The 21,049-nt window shown below is 40.1% G+C and overlaps 4 protein-coding genes across 4 annotated transcripts; 2 read left to right on the top strand and 2 right to left on the bottom strand.

The window, feature by feature from the left end:
- Nucleotides 1–4,752: 4,752 nt before the first annotated feature.
- On the bottom strand, nucleotides 4,753–6,418 carry LOC105976849 (uncharacterized). The gene is made up of 2 exons (XM_088823270.1): nucleotides 6,256–6,418; nucleotides 4,753–6,170 (listed from the first exon to the last, which is right to left on the bottom strand). Exon 2 carries the CDS (start codon nucleotides 5,711–5,713, stop codon nucleotides 4,817–4,819), a length of 897 nt encoding a protein of 298 aa, XP_088679396.1. The 5' UTR covers nucleotides 5,714–6,170; nucleotides 6,256–6,418; the 3' UTR covers nucleotides 4,753–4,816.
- A 225-nt stretch (nucleotides 6,419–6,643) lies between these two features.
- LOC148767899 (protein FAR1-RELATED SEQUENCE 4-like) lies at nucleotides 6,644–8,124 on the bottom strand. The gene is made up of 2 exons (XM_088822681.1): nucleotides 8,083–8,124; nucleotides 6,644–7,465 (listed from the first exon to the last, which is right to left on the bottom strand). Exons 1-2 carry the CDS (start codon nucleotides 8,122–8,124, stop codon nucleotides 6,644–6,646), a joined length of 864 nt encoding a protein of 287 aa, XP_088678807.1.
- Nucleotides 7,930–9,914, top strand: LOC105959765 (Pyridine nucleotide-disulfide oxidoreductase family protein). Its single transcript, XM_012983911.2, has one exon. The coding sequence runs from the start codon at nucleotides 8,274–8,276 to the stop codon at nucleotides 9,672–9,674; it is 1,401 nt and encodes a 466-aa protein (XP_012839365.2). The 5' UTR covers nucleotides 7,930–8,273; the 3' UTR covers nucleotides 9,675–9,914.
- A 2,672-nt stretch (nucleotides 9,915–12,586) lies between these two features.
- LOC148767898 (uncharacterized) lies at nucleotides 12,587–13,117 on the top strand. Its single transcript, XM_088822680.1, has one exon. The coding sequence runs from the start codon at nucleotides 12,587–12,589 to the stop codon at nucleotides 13,115–13,117; it is 531 nt and encodes a 176-aa protein (XP_088678806.1).
- Nucleotides 13,118–21,049: the final 7,932 nt, after the last annotated feature.

Raw genomic sequence — 21,049 nt, 5'->3', positions numbered from 1 at the left:
AAACATAACATTCGTTATTGTGTTGCTCGTTTCACCATCGACACGATGCCAATATCGATACTCACCTTGTTGAAAGTTATGCGTCAGAAACTGAATAACAGTCATCCCATCTATTTCCTCAGATTTAATCTTGGCCAACTCTTTGTAAACATGCTTCATAGAGGTTTGTATCATCGGATCATCCCTCCTCAATCTATCCATGATTAACATTGGCTTCACGTGAGAATTTCTCAATTCTTTAAATCTTGCTTTATGTTGTGGAGTTATACGACTAGTCGTACCATGTCTCTGAGGAAACAAAGCCGGAGGATGAGTATGCTTGCCATCGCTGACAATCAACCGCCATAATTCATCAAACCTTGATTTTTTACCAATCAATTTGAACGGACAACCACATTTTTTTGTTCCAGTGTTTCTAGCATCTTCCACATCGATATTTGTTTGTCGGCCATGTCCGTATTTTTTACACGTCAAATACTGTGCACTCTCCCTTCTAGACTGATAAATCAAACGGTGAGAATGACTAATTGCAGTTGTTTTGGCTCACTTGATTAATTCTTCCCTACTATCGAACACAATATCAACTTGGAAGACGTGAGAGAATCTTCATATTCGTTTCACTCAAAAACTGTGGGATCAAAATACAAGTTGTCTCCATATGGCTGCTTAAAGAAAGATAAATTAATTAGATATTTGCGCACAAAAAAAAAAAAACACTAGAGATTTCGTGTATAAGTACACAAAATAAATGTGTACACTTTGTGTACAGATGCACGAAACAAACAACAAAAGGAGTTTATTGTTTGTTTTGTGCAGCGAAACACGAAATATGAGTTGCAATTTCGTAGTCTTATGTGCGAAATTATTGGTATAACAGAATATGATGTTAATTTCGTGAAGAAAATCACGAAACTCAATGCAGAATCTCGTTATCATACACGAAACCCCTAATAATCGACAATTATTAGACAAAATCATATTTTTTCACCTCATTATCGGGATCGATATTGGCCATCTTGATAATTGTTGTGTTCTAACCAGTTACAGTGAAAAAATATCACAATCTACAAAATTCGGTTTATTCAGAGGTCGAGAGAATTTGGAAAAATTTATTTGCAAATGAATTGTTTTGCACTGATAATAGTAAACCCCTTTTCCTAATTGGTCTAGTAAGTACCATTTTAAAAAAGAAAATGCTATTTACGGTTTAACTATTGCTATTTACCGTTCAAAGCAAAAAACAGTTTATCTCTCTAAAACCCCTAAAATTCGAAATTCTCTCCAAAACCACCCCATTCCAAAATTTTCAGAAAATTTTTTTTTTTTCGAAAAACATCGAATTCAACCAATTTCAGGGCTTGGGCTTCGATTTTTTCAGGTAATTTCAACACATACATGTGTTATATGCAATGGGTAACTCGATTTTGCAACCAATTTCATGTTTAAATGCCCTACAAATCGATTTGTAGGGCTTTTAAAATTTTCGGAAGTTATAGCCAAACGCCCAAACCGGGCGCTGGCTGCATGAACCGACGCCCACTTTGGGCGTCGGTTCATGCAGCCAGCGCCCGGTTTGGGCGTGAAATGAGTGCTTGGACGCCCGGTTTGGGCGTTTCCCGGGCGAACCGGCGCCCGGTCCAGGCGTCGGTTCGGCCGGGAAACGCCCAAACCGGGCGTTCGATTTAAATTTTTTTTTTTTTTTTTTTTTCTGATTTAAAAGAAATATTTTTTTTTTGAATTAAAATAAGTTAGTAAATTTAATATAATTTAGTTAATTCAATGAAATTATAATAATTTAATAATTTTATGTTTACAGGATGTCTAATTGGGCGAAAAAATTCGGACTGGGAAAAGGGAAAGGACCCCTGATTCGTCCTCCTGCAGATCCGGTGGTGGAGACTACTGCGGAACGGGAGGGAAGGACACATAATAGAAATGTTACTAGTTCTAAACGTCGTGGGGAACGCACTGGTGCTTTTGTACCCCCACGTACGATGATTGAGGAGGAGACAGAGACAGAGGCCGAGCAGGAGATGGATGCACCCATGGATGCATATATGCATCCGCAGGAGTACGAGTACGATCCACAACTACGCTTTCAGCAGAAGTATCAGTTTCCGGTGCCGGATTTTCCATCCGATGACGATTACGAGGATGTTCCGACTCCGACTCCGCCTCCTGTCCCGATGGGTGGTACTTTCGGTGGTTCTAATCCTGTCTCGAGGTCCCGCACCGCTCCGAGAAAAAAACTTCCTTCTCGACCTTGGATGTTGACCGGTGAGACACCCGGTGGACCTAAATACGCTCACTTGATTCCAAGTTTTGGAGCACATATTGCCTACGACATTTGGGAGGGAAAGGTAATACTTATTAATATTAATAAATTTTGTTTATAATATTTACACTTGCTTGTGGTATACTTATATATGAATATATCTTGAACAGGGTCGACATATGGTTAAATTACGGTCGCACGCGAAGTGTACTTGGCCGGGCCCCGACGACGATGATTGTGTCTCACTACTGGAGAGTACCGGCTTGTATCACTTGCGTGATTGTTCGCTGCCTCAGCACAATAACCCATTAATAGAGGCTTTTATTGAGAGGTGGCAGCCGGACACCAACAGTTTTCACATGCCATTCGGTGAGATGACAATTACCCTGCACGACGTGCATTTCATCATGGGTTTGCGAGTTAGTGGAACTCGCCCTAACGTTTGGATGGATAAGGCCGACGCGATCCAGCTTGGTGCGAGAGCTTTCGGAGTCGACCCCGCACTTATGGAGCATTGGTGGTATGGTGGCGGACCCCGGTTAGATGATTTGGAGGTGAAATATGGCGACAATTCTACCTTTCCTTCCGCGTATCGAGTACGAGCATATATTGCATACTTGCTCGGAAAGTTTTTGTTCGTGGATAAGAGTGGATCGAAGGTCAGAGCAGATTTTTTCCCACTGTTAGAGGAAATCAATCTGATTCGCGAGTATTCTTGGGGTTCGGCTACATTGGCCTATCTGTACCGACAGTTGGGCATGGCTACGCGAGCTGAGGCGGCGCAAATTGCTGGATGTCTGACACTATTAGAGGTATTATTATTATTATTATTATTATTATTATTATTATTATTATTATTATTATTATTATTATTATTATTATTATTATTGTTGTTGTTGTTGTTGTTGTTGTTGTTGTTGTTGTTGTTGTTGTTGTTGTTGTTGTTGTTGTTGTTGTTGTTGTTGTTGTTGTTGTTGTTGTTGTTGTTGTTGTTGTTGTTGTTGTTGTTGTTGTTGTTGTTGTTGTTGTTGTTGTTGTTGTTGTTGTTGTTGTTGTTGTTGTTGCTGTTGCTGTTGCTGTTGCTGTTGCTGTTGTTGTTGTTGCTGTTGTTGTTGTTGCTGTTGTTGTTGTTGTTGTTGTTGCTGTTGGTGATCTTGTTGTTGTTGTTACTGTTGTTGTTGTTGTTGCTGTTGTTGTTGTTGTTGCTGTTGTTGTTGTTGTTGTTATTAATTATGCCGTATTATTATTTCCCGTACTGTAGTGTTGGATATATGAGTATTTTCCGTGTTTCCGGCCTCCGATGGTTAACGCACATGTTACGGGAGAGCCGTGGTGTAAACGGTGGCAGGTGATACATCATATTCCTAAGGACGAGGATATACTTGTAGATTATCGTAGACGTCTCGATTCGATGCGTCCGTCAGATGTAAGTATCTATGTGTATTATATAATCGTAGACGTCTCGATTCGATACATCATTTTATATTAATTATGCTTATTAATATATGTGTATTATTAAATGAATGTAGGTGAATTGGACGCCATTTGGATTGGAAGTGGCATCTGAAGTTGGAAAGACGGTTCATCACGGGACTATTCGATGGATGGATACGGTCGAGCCTTATATGCCCGATAGAGTTTTGCGTCAGTTCGGGTTTCGGCAGATTAAACCGGCGGACCCAATTCGTCCGCTAAAAGGTGCTAAGAGGGAGAGAAAAATAGCATCTTACAAGGTTAACTATGAGCCCGGCGATCAGATGTGGAGTATCCCCCACACGCACATGCTTAGTCGAGATTACTATGGTCGGAAGGCGCGTCCAGCTTGGGAGTCGGATCCGGAGTATATGCCGTGGTATCTAGACCACACCCACGTCCGTGTAGATCCTAGTACCGAGCCGGTTGAGAGAGCGGAACCATCTGCAGTTCCGGCTATATATGACCTCACCCGAGTGTTGCATCCGTACTTCTACGACAACTTGCCTCCTTCTACTATTCCAGGATATCGGCGTATCCCCGATGACTTCTTCAGGACGATCCAGGACATGTGCGCCCCATTCGCTGAGTATCTTCAGTTGGACCGTGATGATGCTGACGATCGGGATGCAGGACCCTCTCAAGGGCGACATTCTCACCGCAGGCGTAGGACGAGGGATACTTAGGTGTTCAGGACCTGATTTTCGTTTTTTAAGCTAAATTTATGTTTAATAAAATATGTTGTAACCATAACCTGATTTCCGTTTATTAGTGTTCAGGACCTGATTTTCGTTTTTTAAGCTAAATTTATGTTTAATAAAATATGTTGTAACCATAATCTGATTTCCGTTTATTATTATTATTACTATTATTATTATTATTATTATTATTATTATTATTATTATTATTATTATTATTATTATTATTATTATTATTATTATTATTATTATTATTATTATTATTATTATTATTATTATTATTATTATTATTATTATATCATAACATAATAATAATAACATACAATGTCAATAGTAATACATTCATTCCAACAAAATAAACAAAACTAAATCAAACACTATTAAGAATATCCCACATTTCACGTCGACTCCGCAACGCCTCTGGTAGATATGCAACACTGTTATTGCTATACCTCGCCCACTGTCTATCAAATGGAGGAAGCGGACAATTGTCATTCATCTTCACATACACAAAGTGGCTTCCTGATTCAAGAAATAGTATAGTCATCTCGTAAGATAACTGTGAAACACCTTCGGGAGCCCAAAGTGGTAAATAAGTCTGATTGCCCAAGCTGCTAGCCGACAAGACCAACGCGTTGTAATATGTTGCCACAACCACGCCCACGTCCGTGATAGTCATCCACTTCTCATAGGGTGCTGGTGCGTTGTCCCAATAAGCGACGCTCGCCAACACCCGATACACTAAATTACCACCACCGAAATAATCCTTGAAGAACTCTTCGTGTGTTTTAATACAGTTATAAACATCCATTCTAACATCCATCCAATCATCCTCGTGGTTCTTCACTGCACACGCGACGCTTCGATAACCACAATTACCATCCCCTTGAACGTCCGTCCACGTCACAACCTCCGGAACAAGGCAGAAATGAAGGTGTCGCATCCAAGGGGGTCGGGGAATTTGACCTATTGCGGGTCCACTCACGGTCGATGAACGACCACGGCTAGATCTCTCAGAAGATGAACCACACCCTCTGTTGCCTCGTGATCGTCCTCGTCCTCGTCCAGACTCTTCACCTTCTCCCGGAAATAATGGAAACTCATGCCCTGACAAATCCCTCTGTGTAGAGTTCGTCCGCGGTCTACCTCTCGGGCAGGCTAGTACTGGTGGCTCATTCATTTCCATAGCCCCGGGATGCATTCGTTCAAAAATGACATCTGTCACGTCCGTGATCTCAATTTCTGACCGCTCACGCAAATCATTCATTTACCCTTCTAGCCTGCCAATAGCCTGTGACCTGTGGTCGGGAACAGAACCAACACTTTCATCTAGGGAATCCCCGAATCCCGAAATAAATGTCCTCCAAAAAATGTGGACATCCTCTGCATAAAACACACCACGTCGTGCATTCATCTTTGCACGAATTTCATGTCTGCATGGGAGTCCAAGACATTTCCTCATATAACAGACGCAACCGTCTATGTCTTCATCCTTCTCATCGTCCAACATCTGCAGAGCATTATGTGTTACAATTCCACTGGACAATATTTTAAATACGGGCACGTTGATCGTCTGGGCCCGAATCCTCTTTGATTTTGCAAAATCGGCTAGTATCTCGTTAAATTGATCTTTCATCATTGAGTGATACTGTGCCCAAAATGTGTCGAAGCCACCCGTCGACGATTCCAACCATCTCTTCAATGCTCTATGGTTGCTCTCCACCCTAATATGTTTAGAATATGCTATGTTTCAATAAACTACATGACAGTAAGTTAAGTATATATATTTAACCACTTATAAATAAATACCTGCTTGTCGATGTATTACCCAAATGGAAAATTAGATCCGTCCATGCTTTTACAAATTTCTCTTTGTATACGAGCCAAGTGTATTGGAGATACTCAATCAAATCTGGATAATTCGCGTACTCGTCCAACAAAGCTGTGTAATTCATGGCGAAATCTTCTTCAGACACTGATTTTACCGAAGTTTGCCACGTACCAAGTACAAAAGCCGTGCCGCGACGCCTACTATTGCCGAGACATCTTGAAGCACGACGCCCCACATTCATGTTAATGTGCCAAAGACATAAGAGATGAGGTACGGTCGGAAATACATTCTTTAGCGCCTTTATGAGCCCTAACTCTCGATCCGTCACGATGGCACTAGGTAGAGTCTGAGGGGGGAAAAGTCTCTTCAGCTTTTGCAACACCCATGTGTAATGGTCTCATTTTCATGGCGCAAAAATGCGACTGCAACAGTAAAATTTTTCCCGACAGGAGTAACACCAACAATCTCCAACAAAGGCAATTTGTACTGATTGGTTTTGTAAGTACTGTCAAGTAGTAATACGTACGGAAACTTACTTAACAATTCGACAGATTGAGGGTGAGCCCACATCAAATCAGTAACTGCATGTGTTGTTTCATCAGTACGGAACCACTTGTAATAGTTATGCTCCTCAAGCAACCCAATCAAATGTTGCATCACTGTACGGTCACCCCTAGATAGTCTTTTCAATTTCGCCTTCTCATTGTATATTTGTTTCGAATAAGCATCGAGACCCAAACCATTTTGTCTCAAGTTAGCCAAAATCTTCTTGGGCGGCACATGACTTTGTGACAGATCACTAATGATCTTCGCCTCCTCCTGAGACAATGCACTCATCCCATGCCCGGACTTGTATATCGGAACATGATTATGCTTCCCGTATATTACTCTGACCTCCCATTTATCATCCCATCGTAGCTCTCCGACAATATAAAAACCACAGCCTATCTTTTTGCTACCGGTCCTTCTCGGGCGCGCGTCTGGATTAGTTGATGGACATTCTCGTTTTTCCCCGAATAGGTCACAAGTCAAAAAAATCTTTTTTTTAGGACTGCTTCTTTTTACTATTTTCACAAAAAGACCTCTTGCAACGAACCTCACCCAAACCACTACCTCATCCTTCGAGTCAAACAACTGAGTAGTGGTAAAATAATCGGTATGATCAACTTCAAATGTAGACGTATCGTCCTGAAAAAAACGTAAAAAAATTGATTTAAAAAAAAAAAAAAAAAAAAGGGTTTAAAACCCAAAAGCCCAAGTCGGGCGCCCGGCAGTGCAGTGCACGCCCATGTTGGGCGTGCAGTTGGCCTACAAACGCCCATAATGGGCGTGTAACAGCCAACTGCACGCCCAACATGGGCGTGCACTGCACTGTCGGGCGCCCAAGTTGGGCTTTTGAATGTTTAGCCCAGTTTTTTCGATCGAAAAGACGGAATTTTTACCTCGCTGTGTTCGCTATCCCGATCTTCATTCGATAAATTCATTTATGTTCGTATATCACACCAATAAGAATGATTTGTGAAGAAATTGTCTTGAGAGCAATTTTTTTTAGAGAGAGAGAGAGAGTTTTTTTGAACGGTAAATAGCCTTTTTCAAACGGTAAAAAGCAAATCCCTTTAAAAATCATTAAACAGTATGATGAGATGATAACCCCACAGTGACACACGACGTGGCCGAACAAGAGCCACTTAAAAACATCACAAATGAGTCCCATACATCTCAACACACTCTACTAAAGTTTACTTTACTCCTTACTCCAAACGGGAAATTGACAATTGACGATACAAACAAAGCAAAAATCTTACCCCATTATCCTCAATCAATCTCCACCCTCCATTCCATCCCATCCTACGGCCCTCCTCGTCTCAAAATCCCCAAACCATATCCTACAAAAATCACTCCTAATTCACTCTTCAAATCTTCACACCACCACACTCTCCACTCTCAGCCACTGATTTTTCAAGAATCTATCAACCACCACCACCCAACCACCACCATGGCGGCTTCCATCGCCCTCAAAACCTTCGTCGGCCTCCGCCAGTCCACGCCGGAGAACAATGCTATCGTCCTCTCCAATCCCACCGCCGTCGCCACCTCGCCCCGCCGCAGGCTCCGCATAAATGCCTCGAAATCCAGCCCACGTGTCACCGGCCGCAACCTCAGGGTGGCGGTGGTGGGTGGCGGCCCGGCCGGCGGCTGCGCCGCCGAGACGCTGGCTAAAGGAGGTATCGAGACGTTCCTCATCGAGCGGAAGATGGACAACTGCAAGCCCTGCGGCGGCGCAATCCCGCTCTGCATGGTCGGAGAATTCGACCTCCCGCTCGACATCATCGACCGGAGGGTGACCAAGATGAAGATGATCTCGCCGTCGAATGTGGCCGTCGACATCGGCAGGACCCTGAAGCCGCACGAGTACATCGGGATGGTCCGCCGCGAGGTCCTCGACGCCTACCTCCGGGAGCGCGCCTCCACCGCCGGCGCCACCGTGATCAACGGCCTCTTCCTGAAGATGGACCTCCCCGTGTCGAAGAACGCGCCGTACGTCCTCCACTACAGCGACTACAACACCAAGACCGGCGCCGCCGGCGAGAAGAAGACCCTCGAAGTCGACGCCATCGTCGGCGCCGACGGCGCCAACTCCCGCGTCGCCAAGGGCATCGGCGCCGGCGACTACGAGTACGCCATCGCCTTCCAGGAGCGAATCAAGATCTCCGACGACAAGATGAAGTACTACGAGGACCTCGCCGAGATGTACGTCGGCGATGACGTGTCACCCGATTTCTACGGGTGGGTGTTCCCCAAGTGCGACCACGTGGCAGTCGGAACCGGCACGGTCACCCACAAGGGGGACATCAAGAAGTTCCAGACCGCGACCCGGCTCCGCGCCCGCGACAAGATCGAGGGCGGGAAGATCATCCGGGTCGAGGCCCACCCGATCCCGGAGCACCCGCGGCCGAGGCGGGTACTCGACAGGGTGGCACTTGTCGGGGACGCCGCCGGGTACGTCACCAAGTGCTCCGGGGAGGGGATCTACTTCGCGGCCAAGAGCGGGCGGATGTGCGCCGAGGCGATCGTCGAGGGGTCCGAAAACGGGAAGCGGATGGTGGACGAGAGCGATCTCCGGGTTTACCTCCAGAAGTGGGACAAAACGTACTGGCCGACGTACAAAGTTCTTGATATTCTGCAGAAGGTCTTCTACAGATCAGATCCCGCGAGGGAGGCATTCGTCGAGATGTGCGCCGACGAGTACGTGCAGAGGATGACGTTTGATAGCTACTTGTACAAACGGGTCGTGCCCGGCAACCCGCTGGAGGATTTGAAGCTGGCTGTGAATACGATCGGGAGCCTTGTGAGGGCGAATGCGCTGAGGAAGGAGATGGAGAAGCTTAGCGTATGATTCAACGGGTCGGGTTGGGATCGGGATCCGGTTGGAGGATGGTGTGTTGTGTGATTTTGTGCTCTTTGTTTGTGGGAGGGATTTTATTTGAATTTGTACTGAGGAAAGATTTATATATATATGTTAATTAGACCCTACCTCTATGTATAAGATATTTATTTTTTGTTGTAATTGAATGGAAGCTTTTGTAAAACACAAAGCTGTGTTAATTAGAATTAATAATGGAATTCACTTTTCTAATCTTCAAGGGGACCATTTACCGCTTTAATGCACCCTCGCTGTATTCGTTGTAAGAACGAGCCATCGTGGATTTACGTGCAGAGGTTCGATGCCGCCACCATGGAGGTTCCCATCCCCACGAAAAAGTTGCACATTATCGCCCTGCCCTGAACTCAATGTCTGAGGATGGGGGAGTTCTTCGACTCCATCTCGTAGAAAGCCTCAACTTGATTCAACGAGCTGCAGAAAAGAGTTAAAAAGTACATCGATATGGAGGAATCGGGCTCAGGATCTAGGACCCTCGGCGGATAAACGAAGAGATAATAAGCCAAAAAATAGAACTCCAAGAATGTAAACCCTGAGAAGCGCACATGCCCACAATTCGAAATGTACGCACCCCTCAACATCCATTAGTAGCTATCACGAATCATCTCTAAAGCTCAAATGGCCTCGTATTTACTCTGCAGTACGAAAGAGGCCACCAGCACAGTAGTCTATTGCCGTTTTGGTTTTCACAACGACCACAAACACTCTCTGACTAATGACAACGTCTATGTGACGAGATTGGGAGGCTAATCAGAGCAAAAAACCTACCGAAATTCGATTAGAAATGGCTGACATCAGGCCCCAAAGTGTCATAGACACATATCGATATTACCTTAGGTAGTCGTTGTTGACTAGACTCGCATGTTTTATTCATAGTCAAATTGCATATGTATGCAATAGCTTGGTTTTGAATAATATATTTATAATACACGTGAAATTGAGTTATAATTAATTTAGCAGGCTAATGATCAAAGGCTTGCATAACTGAAGTTTAATTGGGTCATAAATCAACATATAGGGGAGAGAAAAAATCCCATGTTGTTACAGATAATGTATTGGTGGCTTATGAGATTAATCACTTCATTAAAACTAACTCTCGAAAACGCTCTAATCTTATGGCTATGAAGTTATTAGTAAAGCATATGATCGCATTGAGTGGTTTTTCTTGAGAAAGATTATGTGTAGGTTCGGTTTCCCTGTTGGTTTAATTGATCTGATTATGCTATGTGTTTCGACGGTTTCTTACGCGTGTTTGTTCAATGGGTCGCAGTGTGGTTCGATAGTCCCTTCGCGGGGCTTAGGCAAGGCGACCCCCTTTCGCCATATCTTTTCATTCTTTGTACAGAGGCGCTTATAGCAATGGTGCAACGGGAGAAGGAAAGCGGGCGATTGCAAGGATTCCGAGTAGCTCCGACCGCTCCAATGGTCTCGAGTTTGTGTTTCGAGGATGATACACTGATTTTTTGCCAAGCAAACGAGGATAATGCTGGGACAATCCAACAAATTCTTCTCCAATATGCACGTGTTTCTGGCCAGATGATTAACATGGAGAAATCGACAATTAGTTTATGTCCAGCTACACCACCGGAGACCCGCTAATCTATACATGCTATCTTGGGCTTCCAGGTTGTGGTAAGTGATGAAAAATATTTAGGGCTTCCGGCGGCTTTGGGGAAAATGCGCAAGGAGGTTTTCCAATACCTGAGAGATAGGATATGGGACTGATAAAGGGATCTCTAAGGCGGGGAAAGAAATCCTAATCAAGGCGGTCCTACAGGCAATCCCATCGTATGTTATGTCTTGCTTTCTACTGCCGATTGGTTTGGTTAAGGAGATTGAAGCCATTATGCGTCGTTTTTGGTGGGGGAATGGCATGGATAAAACGACGCATTGGGTTGCATGGAAGAAACTATGCAAACCGAAGGAAGATGGGGGCATGGGGTTTCGGGATCTTCGGAGTTTTAATCTCGCTCTGCTGGCGAAACGAGGCTGGCGACTTGTTACCAAGCCGGAGCTCTTACTGTCAAAGATTATGCAAGCTAGGTACTACCATAATGAGGATTTATGGGCTGCGGTTGTGGGCCATCGCCCGTCGGCCACATGGCGAGCCATTGTTGAGGCCCGCGGCCATTTGAAAGAAGGTGTTCGGATGCGAATTGGGGATGGTACGAATACATCGGTGTGGTGCGACCCGTGGATTCTCCATGATAACTACCCTAAGATTATCACTCCAATGCCCGTGCACTCGGCTTTCCCTAATTCGGTAGCGGACCTTATTGACAGAAATACGGGTTCATGGAAGACTGAGGTTCTTGATAATATTTTCTGGCCGGTGGACAAGCAACGCATTCTTACTACTCCTATTGGAGGTGCGGGAACGGCTGATCGAATTATATGGGGTTTCTCGAATTTGGGTAATTTTACGGTTAAAAGTTGCTATCATAACATAATGAGTCGCCACAGTTTGCGAGTTGGAGATGGCTCGATCGGCTCAAATAGTGGATCGCACTCTTACAACTGGAAATAGCTTTGGAAACTCGACGTGCCACCAAAAATTCGGGTATTCTTATGGAGAGCATGCATGGAAGCTTTACCGTGTAAAGTTGAATTGTTTCGGCGGAGGATTGTCTCGGACCCGTTGTACGATATTTGTGGAATAGAATCCGATTCCTTGCCGCATATTTTCTTTCACTGTCATGGAGTTAGGCAGGTGTGGGAACATCTACCAATTTCTCTAACCACTAGCGACATGAATCCCTCGGTTTGGAGCTGGGTGAGCAGATTGGCCCGAGACCTTTCAGTAGAACAGTTTCACCTGGCTACAGTGGTTCTTTGGAGCTTTTGGGATTGCCGGAATAAGCTGTTGCATGGTGATGAATATCGGGCATTTGGGGAAATTGTGGGATGGAGCACCATGCACGTACATGGAATCATATCGTGAAGCTCGTTTGAGTCGTAGCGTCGTCGACAAGCGGTCCCAGGCCATCTTGTGGTCTCCACCACCAATAGGGGTGATTAAAGTTAACATTGACGCAACTTTTCCGCAAGGTAATGATCACTATTACACATCTGTGATTGCTAGAGATTCACAAGGTCAAAGTGTGTGGTGGCAGAATTTTCGGCACCTTGGTCGCGTGTTACCTGCCGAGGGGGAAGCTCGGGCTGTTTTGCAAGCTACTATTATGGCGTTAAGCTTCACATGGTCTGATATTATTATTGAGGGTGACTGTCTCCCACTAATCGATGCGCTTAATGGTCGAGGTTCTTCACTTACTTCATTCGGCGCTATTATTGAGGCGGTTTTAGCTCGCTCTTGTCTCTTCTTTTCTATTTCCTTTTCTTTTGTAAAGCGTTATGCCAATAAACTAGCTCACGAAATTGCTTCGCGTGATAATTAGGATTCATTGGAAGGTGTAACCCTCCGTCCGTTTCTGGCTATGAGTACCTCATATAATTGTGTTTTTCCCGTAAAAAAAAAAAAAAAAAATCCTATGCTTGTTTTTATATGATAATGTTCCTAATTTAATTTGCCTTCTTAGTTAATGTGCTTAATTTGGTCTAATTGCACGGAACCCCCTGTGTAACTTCGAATGGCTAAAAAATTCACTGTGTTAAAAAATTTAGCAAAGACTTCCCTATATTTTATTTTGCTAAGCACACAGCCCCATACTTTGCAATTGAGTGTTGACTTACATGAAAAGACATACCTACCCCTAGTTAGAATAAAGCAAACACCCCACACCCAAAAGCGTATACAGTACAAGAAAATCGAAGAAGAAGTTTGAAAAATCTTCCTTTGGTGGCGGTAGAGTTGAAGATGACTGGGGGTGTGCACGGGTCGGTACGGCTCAGTTTTTCTAATAAACCAAACACGTACCAATAATATCGGTTTTTCATATTTTTTAAACCGAATATGCCGGTTTTTTTGGGTTTGGTGTTCATCGGTTTTTTGGTTTTCGGTTAATGGTTTCGGTATCAATTCGGTTTATTTTCTGTGTCGATTTCGTCTATTTGTTCGAATGGGTTCCGCCTAAAACAGGTATATTTGGACTTTCATTATATTTATTTGAGAAAATTAACAAATAACAACCGAAAATTAACTAATAAAAAACATGTCACAATCCAAAATTAATTAATAGAAAAACATGTCACATGGAGGCTCTCGAAAGATAGAGGCACGCTAGGGTAAGTATTTATACTATATATCAAAAAGACATCATTTTGTATAAATTGGTTCGGTTCGGGAAATCGGTTTGGTAATTTTTTTATTCTCCATACACAAACCGATATTTTCGGTTCTGGAAAACAATTTACCGTATGTGCGGTTTTAAGTCGAAACGGTACATAACGGCTCGATTTTTTTGGTTTTTGGTTCGGTTTTTCGGTTTCTCGGTTTTTTTCTCACACCTAAAGATGACCACATCAAGAACTAAGAACAAAGGGAAGATAGCTTTTGTTAGTTTTGAGACAAATTTTTTAGTTCTTTAATTTCATGTGGCCTCTTTTGTATAGTGAGAAAAATGGGAAAAGGAAAAAAATAAAAAACAAAAAAAGACTGATTTTTTTATGTGGGTTTTTTAATGATTTGGAGGATGAGAAGAGGCCCCGTACTCTAATGCTGGGTCTTACTCTTTGTTCAAAGAGTTGCTACTCTCTCTCTCTCTCCCCACACATACACACAAATATACAGTTTGTAATGGAATTGCAAATTAATTTCATTTTAGCTTTGCTTGAATTTCAGTTTTCCTTTTGTTTGTTGGTTTGTATTGGATTATTTTATGGTGGGGGAAATTTTTGGTGGTTGTAGGTGTGTGGTGGAGAAGAGAAATCTGGTTTTGGGGTGAATCGGGAAGATAGCTTTTTACAGAATATTAGGGATTGAATTGAAAATTTTGAGAACTTTATTTTGGGGCTTATTAAAATTATGGGGTGAATTTAGAATTTTTAAAATTTTTGATTAAAAAGGTTATTTGAGTATTTTTGCGTCAAAAAACACATACTCATTCGCACATTTCGCGCGTGCTACACACGTTCGGCTCGCAGGGGCCTAATTTTTATAGGGGGTATTTGCTAATTTTTTAACACAAGGGGGTTTTTCAGCAATTCGAGATTACACAGGGGTGGTTTTTGCAAAAAAAAAACCCTGCTTAATTTAGATAATTTAGTAATTTAGCGTTATCAATAAATTCAATTTGATTCGACTGAATATGATCATAGTTGTGAGAATTCAGTACTTAAAATTAGATAGTTTTACTATTCTATGTCGGATCGACATCCCGACTCTTGCGAGTCCACTCTAATAATTGTTTGTGACTTCTGCACTTCCATGTGTAGAGTTTTCCAATAATGAATAGTATATTTTTTCCAATTTTAATGTAATGGTTTACACATGTCAAATTAGGCCTTAGGCCATAGTCATACACCATAAAAATACAAAGCAACTTTATTCATGGAAAATTAATACACCATAAAAATAAAAACCAAATGTTACATGTAATGTTAATAGTTGATGATAGCAAACCAAGTGATGGAATCGACGATTACAGAACTTTGGTAGAATTAGAAAAAAAAAAAAATAGTTAAAAATGATGGTAGAGCAAATAGGATCGAACAATTGAGAAAACTTGAGCCTAACAGCTCGAGATATTATTTGTTGGGAATTTTCTGAAGGAAAACAATTTAAGGTTGAAGGCGGCTCCTGCCAAAGGGAAAAATTTGAGAAGAGAAACAAAGGGAAATGAGAGGAACAAAAATGTAAAATGGTGTTAGTGAAAGAGATAGATTTCTTTTCAATATTGATATGCAAAACTTTCTCCCTTATAGATCATCTGATTACATCTCGATGCAGAGTTTATTGAAAATACCTCCCTGTGGAATATCTAATTGCCAAATACTACTGTAAAAAAAAAAAAACTCATCTATACCACGGGCTCTTTTGGTTTGGGTGCATGGGTGGGATGGGACAATGAGTCCAACTTAATATGCTGTTTGGTTTGGTTATTGAGTTGCCTCTTGATAATGGGCTCACGTTTTTTATGAACGAATTGGGAACCGCGGCCGTGACTTTCAGATCTAGTTGAATCGCGGGTGTCGGAGAGATGAAGGAGGAGCAGAGGTGGCGAAGGATGGTGGATATATGGCGGCGGAGCTGAGGAGCACAAGCGGTAGAAATGCAGATGATGGAGGTGATGGTGGATGGCGAAAATGATGTTTTCACTTGTGGCGGCAGTGGTGAGTTATGGGCGGTGGAGAAGAAGAAATTAAGTTACGAAAATTGGGAGAATCGCTGGAGTGACGATTCGTTGGAATTTCCGCTGCTATTTTGCCGCTGTAAAGAGGCAAAATCAGTGGAGTTTCCGCAAATTCCGCCCCATAATTCTCTTGAGTTGAAGTTGAGTTTGCTGGAGATACTGATTGTCGATGTAAAGAAAGAAAGACGTTGGATTTATTTTGATGATGATGAATTTTTTGTTTTCGGTTTCTTAAGATGATGACCGACAATGTGATAATTAAAAATAAAACTTAATTGTGCTTCTCTAAAAAAAAATATATAACAAAAACAAATAAAAATTAAAAAATATAGGAATTTAGCAAATTTTAGTTTATCAAAAATTGCAATTTGTGTTTCTCCATTATCTTATTCTAATGAGGGCTATACTTGTCTTTTTAATTGTGTTACGAACCTAATACAATTATTCAAATATCCAAACTGGTTGAATATTTTTTTGGACCCAAAACATATCAAGGATACGTTTCTCGTCTCTTTTGAGTGTCGGGAACATGATTGTGGAGAAAATGGTCCGTTATTATGAATAAAAAAAAAGCTATGACTACTGAAATAACCCAATTAGTTCGGGGAGTAAATCCAAAGTCAAACATGCTGGCCGATTATGGGCTATATCGTGGGTGGACGAGAGTTACCACATTTCATTTTGTTCAGCACTGTGTAAGGGACTTATTCTCATAACAAGGGCCATGCAGCCTTATCTCTTTTTCGCTTCTTCTGATAAAATCAGACTCTCTTGAAAGTGTGCTGATTGTGATACGTTATGGAAAATAGTGAAAGCGTTAAGAGTACAAGCAAGCTTGAAGGAAAATATTGTATTGCTTGAAAAATTGAAAATTATTTGATGGTTGCAAAATGATGTCCTTAGTCCTATTTATCCAACTCACCTCCTCAATGGAAGGTGGTGGTCATCTTGATCTTATAGCTATGAGTTGTTCTCCAAAACTATCCAAGAAATTTCCAACAAATATCTAAAAATTGAGGATTCTAGTAAGAGTCTAGAATCATCTAAGAATGTCCACAACTCCTGTGTACAATTGAGCCATATTGCGATTATTTCCATGCCTTAACCTCTCATAAAATGTTGCCCCAAAAGTCGCTTCCCGTAACACCATTCCCGCCAAATCCGATGAAGTCCTCCTTGCCTCGCACAAGCAGAGAAGATCTAAACGTTACCACATTCCATACATCTTTTATAGTCTTCCATGTTGCGTCAAATTCGGATAATACTTTTTATTTGACCACATATTGGGTGATTGATGGAACACCCAGACCTTGCTTTACTTGCTTGCCGAACACTTCCTTCATCTCCTTGTCATGGGGGTTGGTCATGACGGATGGTGCTTGGTATCATTCTCATATAAAACTACTTAGTTATGTCTTTTATTATGAGACAATTTAAGAAAAGTTCATAAGATTAATTATTATTGAGGTTGATTGTACTCACAATTTACAACACACAGTCTCAAATGTTATAGATCATGTGATATGCGTCTACCTTCTCCATTCTAGTTCACTCAACCGATTTAAATCAGTTGACTACGATGTAAGTCAATTGACTCAGTTGTAAGCCGGTTATCCAAAATTATTTTAAATCGGTTAACTAGAGAGCGGGAAAGATAATTGACTAAAATCAGTTGATTCAACAAAACAAAACTACGTGTAAAATACAATTTACACCTCTGTACTATGGCATGTGTCGCATTGCCCCCTCTGCAGTATACATAAGTACAAAAGAAGTCATGGAAGCGGAGGAAGTTGGGTTGGATTCTTCGTGGGCTAAGGTTAGGGAATTGGGATAGGCGGATGCGGTTTGATGTCGATTGGGGTTGGAGGTTTATTGGATGGAGAACACGAAAAAAATTATTATTCACTAACTAATAGAGCTCATTTACTTTTCTTTAGTATTTTGAATTATTTTTTGTAATAAATAAAGGGCAAATTACGAAAAATACTTTTAAGGTAAAGCCTACAAAAATTCTCCTTATGTTTGCATAGTTACGAAAATCTCAATCAGACCAATGTTTAACCATTTAAATTCACATAAAATGTATTATTTACCATTGTACCCTTCTATTATTTGAAAATCGATAAATTACGAGAAACCCCCTGACGTAAGGTCTAATTACGAAAATTCCCTTAATATTTGTTTGATTAGAAAAATGCCCCTGAGATATGTTGTCGTCTTACACCGGCCCCCTACGGTATTACTTTTGACAAAATAAAATATTATATAGACAATTACCCTAATATCCCTCAAAACTCAAAAGTAACAAGTAAAAGCGATGACTTCTATGATCGCTTTGGGTTGTAATTTTTTTATGATATATTTAATATATACTTTTTGCATTTTATTTGTTTAAATTTGATATATTATTAAAAAAATATTAAAAAATAACGAAAATATATCCTAAAATAAGAGATACGTGAATACTTTTCCAAAATATATAAAATCAATTTCATTGAATATATATATATATATATATATAATAAATAAATAAAAAACTTTTAAGGTTATAAGATATGTTTTATCCTTTTCATATATATTTCTATTTTTAATAATTATATTATAAACAAGAGTCCATTTGATATACACCCCTCATATGGAAAATATATAGGGATAGGTCCGCCACTAAAAATCTTCATTTGAGATGCCCCTCTGGAGAGACAAAAGTACTATTGTGCCCTTATTTGCAATTTTCACCCAACTGCATTCAACATTTTCACCAACTGCATTTATCATTTTAGACCTGCATTCAGTATTTTTGTACTGCATATATCATCATTTTTGATTTAATAATTTTTTTATTCTTGTATATATATATTATACATTTTTTATTATTATTGTATTTTTTTATAAAATATTTTTTAATATTTTGATTTTTTAATTTTTTGATTTTTTGATTTTTTTTTTGATTTTTTTAATTTTTTAATTTTTTAATTTTTAATTTTTAATTTTTAATTTTTTTTAATTTTTTTTATAAATTCAAATTTTGGTAATATTACAGAATTGAAAGTATACTACACATGACTACAGTGTATTACAAGTTCAAAAGTCATGTATAGTTATATGTAGTCATGTATATTGTCTTTTTACCCCAAAATTCATCTACACCGTACCAACAAATAAAATTCACAATTTATATCTTGATATTATAAATCAACTAACAAACAAAAAATGAAAAAAAAATACAATCACATGCATATATTCTTGAAACATGAACAAGTATTACTGTACATTATAACACATATAGCATACATATATTGTATGTTAGTAAAGGTGACTATAGTTATCTACAATTATCTATAGTTATATATAGTGACATAAAGTCTAGACTACTGTAGCATGAATCCAACTTCATAAGGCACTTCATCGCATCTTATTCTCTGTATGTCATAAAATTATAATAAAAGAAAAACCTGCGACAAAAAAAATACGAGTTAAATAACAAAATGGAACATGCGAGTTAGATTACACGAAAAATACAAAAGGAAATGATTTTTTTTTTTTGCTGATAAATTTACTGAACTGAAATCGACTACAAATGACTATAGTATGCTGCAAGTCCTATAGTTATGTATGGTTATATGTAGCCATGACTATACATGACTACATATGAATGTATATGACTAAGTAACCACTACTGATTAAATTTCTACTACAGACAAACAAAGCTATCACACTTGAGGCAATTCGAATCATTTTCAAATAAATACAAAAAAGAAATTACATATATTTATATTAAAAAATAGATTATTCAAAACAAAAAGATTTTAATATTAATTGTTGACAGATCTTTCAAAATTCAAAAACATAGTAGATCTGGTTTTTTGATAAATGCAGTAAATATATACAAATAAAATACCACCGGTTCCAGATCTTAAATTCACCATTAGATCTGACTACAAATTGTCGAATCACGATTTGAAATTTTCGAATTCAGTTGGTCTTCATAAAAAAAAACCATTAAAAAATGTGAAATAGTAAGAATTCAGAGCTTAAAAAAATAAATTAAAAATGAATAAACAATCATAAATTAAAAAAAAATAACTTAAAAATGTGAAGTGGATGGTTTAATACGAAGTTCAAGGCGGTGGGAGGAGCAACGACGGCCGGCACAAGGCTGTGGCGGAGCAGCGGCGCAAGGTGGTGGTGGAACAGCGACGGCGGCAACGCAATGAGGTGAGGGGAGCAGCGACGGCGGCGCAAGGAGGTGGGGAGCAGCCGCGGCGGCGGAGGGTTGTGGGCAGCCACCTAGAGACAGAGTTGGAGAGAGAGAGAGATGAAGAAAGAGAAAGAAAGACAAGAGAGAGCAAGTTAGAGAGAGATGAAGAGAGAGAAAGAAAGAGAAGAGAGAGAGTTAGAGAGAGAGAGAGATGAAGAGAAAAAAAGAGAGTGGGAAAGGGAGAAATGACGGCTGGAAAAAATGTGGGAAGGAGTGGGAGAAAAGGTTAGGGGGTTAGGGTTTTAAATTGTAACTAATAGGGCAAAATGGGTATTTTAGTTTGTTTAGGGGTCTATCAAATTAAGATTAAAATTTGAGTTTTTAACTAGGGAAGAAATATCCATAGGACATGTCCCTATATATTTTCAAAACTAGGGGATCCCACATTTCCCCTGTGAAGAAATATATTATAGTTTTAAAGTTTAAAAAAATTCGACTTTTTAAATATATTACAATTTACCCCCGATAATTAATATGCTTACAATTTCCCAGTAAGGGCAAAAAGACATTTTTCATGGGAATGTTCTATGGAATTAAAAAGATTTCGTCAGAAGTAACACTGTAGAGAGATTGTGTTAGACGACAACATACCTCAGGGGGACTTTCGTAATTACGAAAACATGAGCTGAATTTTCGTAATTAAACCTATTCTCAGGGGTTTCTCGTAACTTGCCCTAAGTATAAGATATAAGATATACATGAGTTTTGTAATATTTAATATTAAGAATTCTAGTTTAAAATGTTGATTTTTAATTATTTCTAGTATTTGAGTATTTTATATTTTAAGTAACTTCTAAAATACATTATTATTTAGTTTT

The sequence above is a fragment of the Erythranthe guttata genome, chromosome 9 (genome assembly GCF_056151865.1).
Source record: "Erythranthe guttata isolate IM_541 chromosome 9, IM_541, whole genome shotgun sequence".
NCBI classification, from domain to species: Eukaryota; Viridiplantae; Streptophyta; class Magnoliopsida; order Lamiales; family Phrymaceae; genus Erythranthe; species Erythranthe guttata.
The sequence above is the reverse complement of the archived record's forward strand: the minus strand, read 5'-3'. Positions and strand labels throughout refer to the sequence as shown.